Source organism: Pelobates fuscus, chromosome 2 (genome assembly GCF_036172605.1).
Source record: "Pelobates fuscus isolate aPelFus1 chromosome 2, aPelFus1.pri, whole genome shotgun sequence".
NCBI lineage: Eukaryota > Metazoa > Chordata > Amphibia > Anura > Pelobatidae > Pelobates > Pelobates fuscus.
In genome coordinates, this window is record NC_086318.1 from 332,644,360 (window position 1) to 332,650,359 (window position 6,000).

The 6,000-nt window shown below is 40.9% G+C and overlaps 1 protein-coding gene across 1 annotated transcript in view; it reads left to right on the forward strand.

Annotated features, from left to right (window-relative positions):
- ANKRD6 (ankyrin repeat domain 6) overlaps positions 1-3,412 on the forward strand; it is a 239,589-nt gene extending 236,177 nt beyond the window's left edge. The window contains exon 16 of the mRNA XM_063443571.1: positions 1,016-3,412. Coding sequence (XP_063299641.1) covers positions 1,016-1,557 — 542 coding nt within the window. The 3' untranslated portion in view covers positions 1,558-3,412. The remainder of the gene's footprint in view (positions 1-1,015) is intronic.
- The last annotated feature ends 2,588 nt before the right edge of the window (positions 3,413-6,000 follow it).

Consider the following 6,000-nt stretch of genomic DNA (forward strand, 5'->3'; position numbering starts at 1 on the left):
TTTCCGGCGGGACTGAAAGGAAGTGTGCACAATAGTGTGCACACTTCCTTTCAGTCCCGCCGGAAACCGGAACCTTAAATTAAAGTTCCTGTTCCGCGGTGCACGGTGTGAAGCCGGCCCACGCTTCAGGACAGGTAAGTAATTATGGGAGGGGAGGAAAGTACACTATGGGAGGGGAGGGGAGGGGGAGGAAAGTACACTATGGGAGGGGAGGGGGAGGAAAGTACACTATGGGAGGGGAGGGGGAGGAAAGTACACTATGGGAGGGGAGGAGGGGAAGTACACTATGGGAGGGGAGGAGGAGGAAAGTACACTATGGGAGGGGAGGGGGAGGAAAGTACACTATGGGAGGGGAGGGGGGGAGAATACTATGGGAGGGGAGGGGGGGGGAGAATACTATGGGAGGGGAGGGGGGGGAGAATACTATGGGAGGGGAGGGGGGAGAATACTATATACTATGGGAGGGGAGGGGGGGAGAATACTATGGGAGGGGAGGGGGGGGGAGAATACTATGGGAGGGGAGGGGGGGAGAATACTATGGGAGGGGAGGGGGGGAGAATACTATGGGAGGGGAGGGGGGAGAATACTATGGGAGGGGAGGGGGGGAGAATACTATGGGAGGGGAGGGGGGGAGAATACTATGGGAGGGGAGGGGGGAGAATACTATGGGAGGAGGGGGGGAATACTATGGGAGGAGGGGGGAATACTATGGGAGGGGGGAGAATACTATGGAAAGGGGGGAATACTATGGAAAGGGGGGAATACTATGGGATGAGGGGGGGGAATACTATGGGATGAGGGGGGAAATTTCCTGGAATTTCTTTCTAAAAATGAGGTGCGTGTTATACGCCTGTGCGTGTTATACGCCGATAAATACGGTATTTACTTTTTTGAAAGAAAATTATACTAATGATGTGGGGAAGGGAGTTCTATGTTACATTACTGGTACTAATAATGCCATTGAGAGATGCCATGTTAAGTGACACACAGTGTTAAATCTTTGCTTTCTCCTTAGCCGTGGAACAGGCAGTGGTAACTGCAGCCCCTCCAGCTGTAAGACCTAAAGAAAAATTGTCAACCTGTACGGCTGCATGTAGATCACAGCAAGGTCAGGCTTCATGCATTCATCTTAGCATTAAACCTAAACAGACTACAATCCCTTCCACTCTCAAACCTTCTACAGAACCCAAGAAAGCCAACAAGCTAAGTATGAATCTTACGGATCGAGGGACACAAACAAGGAAATTTGCAAAAAACAGCCAGGCAAAACAACGTGGCCAAATTCCACCTCCCCACACTTTGCCCAAACCCAATACTACATCTGGGGAGCAGACAGCCTCTAATACCAGAGACACCTCCCAAGCTTTGGAGATCACCCAATACTTTTTTGAGGCAGTTTCAACACAGATGGAAAAGTGGTATGAGAGGAAGATCGAAGAAGCCAGGTCACAAGCGAACCAGAGGGCACAAGAAGATAAAGTAGCCTTGCAAGAGCATATTCAAAGTTTAGAAGAAGAATTAATGAAGCTAAGGACTAAACTGCAGAAAGAGAGCTAGCATCAGACCCATCTGGCATCATAGGACATACAAAATGCTAACATTGTCTGATCAGCAGCTATGGCCTATGCTTTGCAATCAATCCTTCATTATCTGCCTGTGCATGATTTACAGAATGGCCCAAATGCAAAGAAAAAAAACAACAACTTTTGTTTTGTCAAATAGCATGGGTTTATTGGAGGAGTTGAAAGGTTTATAATAATCCCTCCCACACAAACTGCCTACATGCATGTGGTTAACCTATTTCTAAACAGTGTTTGGAACATTGCAGTAATTTCACAGCTTTGAGACTGTGTTGACTCCAAATATTGTTTGGCCTTTAATGCCATAGTGTCAATGTGCCAAAGAATCTTGACAGAGTTCTATATCTGCTGCATAAACATATTCAACATGTGCATGTATACAGCTGCAGCATGGCAAAAAAAACTCACTCACGGTTTATGTCCGTTCTGAAGACTTTTCAGTGAATTAAGCTTTTCATTGTAAAACTACATACATGGATATTAATGCCTAAATGTGTAGTATTGCTGCCTGTTTTGTTTTCTCTGGAATTCCTGTTAAATAGACATGACACATTTTAGTTAAAATGGAGTATGGTATCCAATATACAATTACAAAAGAAGGAGTTTATTTTTGTTTAAATAAAAAATAAACATAAAAAAAAAAACAACACTCAGTGACCAACACCTATACGGTAAAGACCCCTTCACAAAAATTAAGGAAAACAAAATAAAAATTACAAAATAGTGTGGGTGTATATATAATAAAATAGAACCGTTATAATTTCTCAATAAAAATCAAATACATAATTCCAATAAAGTACTTAAACCCTGCCTTATAACTTAATAAAGTTAATAGATCAGCGTTTCCCAAACCAGTCCTCAAGACCCACCAACAGCCCAGGTTTTGTTAGTATCTCCATTGGAATAAAACAAGAAAATACATAAGTTCTGGACTGTTGGTGGGCCATGAGGACTGGTTTGGGAACCACTGTAATAGATATCAGGGCATCAATTAAATACTAGTAATTGGCAAAAATAAGGTCTACAAATTAAACCTACCCTCAAGAAACAAATCTAAAAACAGAATGTATACAATGACTACCAAATTGTATTACAAACACCCCAATGTGAATTACTTTACGAAAGTTCTGGGTATGATTTTTAACGATAAATTATAAAGGTTATATTTTATTACTCATCTGTACCTACGCCATTTTGTTCAATTTTTTGAATTTAGAATTTCAGGTATCCAGTATAAGCCAACTGAACAGGATCATAATTGTATGCATGAATGTAACAGGTATTTCAGTACTTACTGCCGTATATTGTTTATGAAACAAAAACATTATAGACCCCCAAAATAATCAGAGCATCAGAAGTACATACTAAGCTTTAAAATGCAGGGTTTTAAAAAAATCTTGCACTTTCAAGTTTGAGAGATCATCAGTTGTGCAGTCAGTGCATTGGTTTTGCGATCTCCTAATGTAGTTTCTTAACTTACCCATCAGAGCAAATATTATAGCAGTGAGTTTGCCATTAGTGTACTTCCTGACTTGCTTTCTCTGTCGTGTTCATCAATCTTGGGTTAGTTAACACGGATCTCTGGTTTACATTTTCTTAATTCACTTGAAGTTGATTTGCCTAGAGGAAACCCTATGCATCCTTGGTGTCCATACATATAAATTAAAGCCCATATTGTAACACAAATCTAAACCTGAAGTATCCCATAACTATGTGCTCAGAGTCAGATGACATTTGATGACTGGCAGGTATTGCTAAAGGACTAAAACATATCCACTATGCAACAGCTTATTATCTAAATAGAATACATTTCCCAGCCAAAACATGGCTCTAGATTTAATTAAGTGGGTGTTAGACCAAAAAAATATGACAAGATTTTACAGAACAGTTTCATCTGCAATGAACATGGGTGTTACATTTACGAGATTTTTTTAAGGTAATGATCTTATCTGCTACACAATGTTAAGAAACAAATAAATATCCATTGGTAACATTTCAATGTTCATAAAAAAATGCATTTATGTCCTTAAAGGACCACTCTAGGCACCCAGACCACTCCAGCTTAATGAAGTGGTCTGGGTGCCAGGTCCTTCTAGGGTTAACTAATTGTTTTATAAACATAGCAGTTTCAGAGAAACTGCTATGTTTATCAATTAGTTAAGCCTTCCCCTATTTCCTCTAGTGGCTGTCTCACTGACAGCCGCTAGAGGCGCTTGCGTGATTCTCACTGTGAAAATCACAGTGAGAGCACGCAAGCGTCCATAGGAAAGCATTATGAATGCTTTCCTATGCGACCGGCTGAATGCGCGCGCAGCTCTTGCCGCGCGTGCGCATTCAGCCGACGGGGAGGAACGGAGGCGGAGAGGAGGAGGAGAGCTCCCCGCCCAGCGCTGGAAAAAGGTAAGTTTTTACCCCTTTCCCCTTTCCAGAGCCGGACGGGAGGGGGTCCCTGAGGGTGGGGGCACCCTCAGGGCACTCTAGTGCCAGGAAAACGAGTATGGTCCTTTAACAAGCTGTAGGGTTAAGCTATGAGTTTATAAATGCATGTGCAATTTCTAGTTATTTGATGACTGTCCTTGTCACCGTATTTTATGGTTAGCCATCAAAATTTTAAAGATGGCAAGAGTCAGAGAAAATAAATCCAAACATCGGTGGTATTAGACTGAGACTGTGTTCTGTTGATGCCATTATGAGAAACTGAAAGGAGTTCCCTTAAACACTTATTATATACTTGTTTTGTGTTATCTTCATTCAGAATTGCTTTTTATATTCAGAAGATTACCTCAGTATTTATGTTGAATTTAATGAAAGTGTATTATTTCTTGTGAGGTTTCATTTTTATAATAACCTTCCCCTCAATGTACTTGTATTTATTAGTTTTTACTGTATTTAGTAATATTTTATTTGTGTTTAAATAAAAATTGCAACCATAGTGCATATGAATGTTTTATTAGGAACGACCATGTCTTTTCTCTTACAATTGCACCCAAATCTTCTGGTTTAGGGTTGAATGGTTCATAGATGAAGATAAAAAGATGAAAGTACAGAGGGTGAAATTATAAGAAATTAGTTTCCATATGCCCAATTAGAATAATTTTGTAAAATATTTCAAAATGTGTGAAAAAGGTTTTTATATCCAGAAAGACGAAAAAAAAAAAATGGATGATTGCCTGCGCTATTTTTAAAGGAGAAGTCTAGGTGTTTTAGAATAGTTTACACATGGGGCTCACCAGGGCTCTGCTCCAGGCTCTGCTTCATAACTTCTTTTTTTTTTTTTTAATTCTTTATTTTTGCGTGCATGAAAATATAACAAGCGGGCTCGCCATGCCACAACAGCTTGACAAGCATATAAACAAACATTTAACCATTCGGTAGCATGTAGATTAGTCTGCACAGTTTTTATAATAATATTTGGGTGAGCAATATCAGAACAATAGCACATTTCAAGGAGTTAGAGAAGACAGGCTATCAGCACAGTTTTATAGTATGAGAGATTCATGCAAGGCAAACATGTCAAAAACTTTAGCAACGTTAAATACAGGCTATGAAGTTCGAGGACAACTCACTGAGTGTTATTGCTATCAGACTTGTGAGACAATCTGGGTTGAATAGAGAGACACGTCTAAGCTACTATGAAGCCTCCGTGTAACAAAAGTGGAAAACACTATTAAACATTATAAATTGAGAGACACGATAGGTTGGTAATGGTCTGTCTGAGGATGAGACAGTAGTTTAAGGAGCCTGTATGTTAACCACTGAAACTACTATTCCTGTTACGCTGCACTGGTCATAGTATTCACATTCAATATAAGAGTTTAAGAAACAATAACTAAGCAGACTGCATAGCATTTAAACAGTAGCCGGTGGCTTCATATTAAAGCCGGGTCAGCCAGACCCTCTGAACGGCAAGGTAGGAGAGCGTCCATAATGGGTCACATAGGCCAGAGTCGTGCTACCACAAAAAGGAACATATTATTTAAGTGAAGCAAGAGAGTGCACATATTGAAAACATTAGTCATAGCAGTAAGGTATGTCAGCCCAGTAGAGTGAGAACAAGGCTGAACTTAATCATAAATCTAACTAATCGGTTTGCAAAATAACATTAACAATAGAGAATATATCTAGGCTGTTGGGTCTGGTAAACCTGCAGCTCAGATGCAGTCCAATTGTTAAGTTCAGCCAATGCCCAAGGATGGGGGGTTGCGAGCAGGTGAATGCTTCAGTCCATCTCCGTTGTCACCCCATGGCTTGCACGCTTTGCTGCGGGAGTCGGCTCTGGCGGTACCTCGTGGAACTTGTTGCCATTCTGTTGCCTGTTTAGCCTCAATTCTTGTGTAGTGTCGGGCAGTGCTGCACTGGAGGCCGGATTGTGGGACAGGTGAGATTCTTGTTTGCTGCATTTGTTTCGTTGTACCGGGTG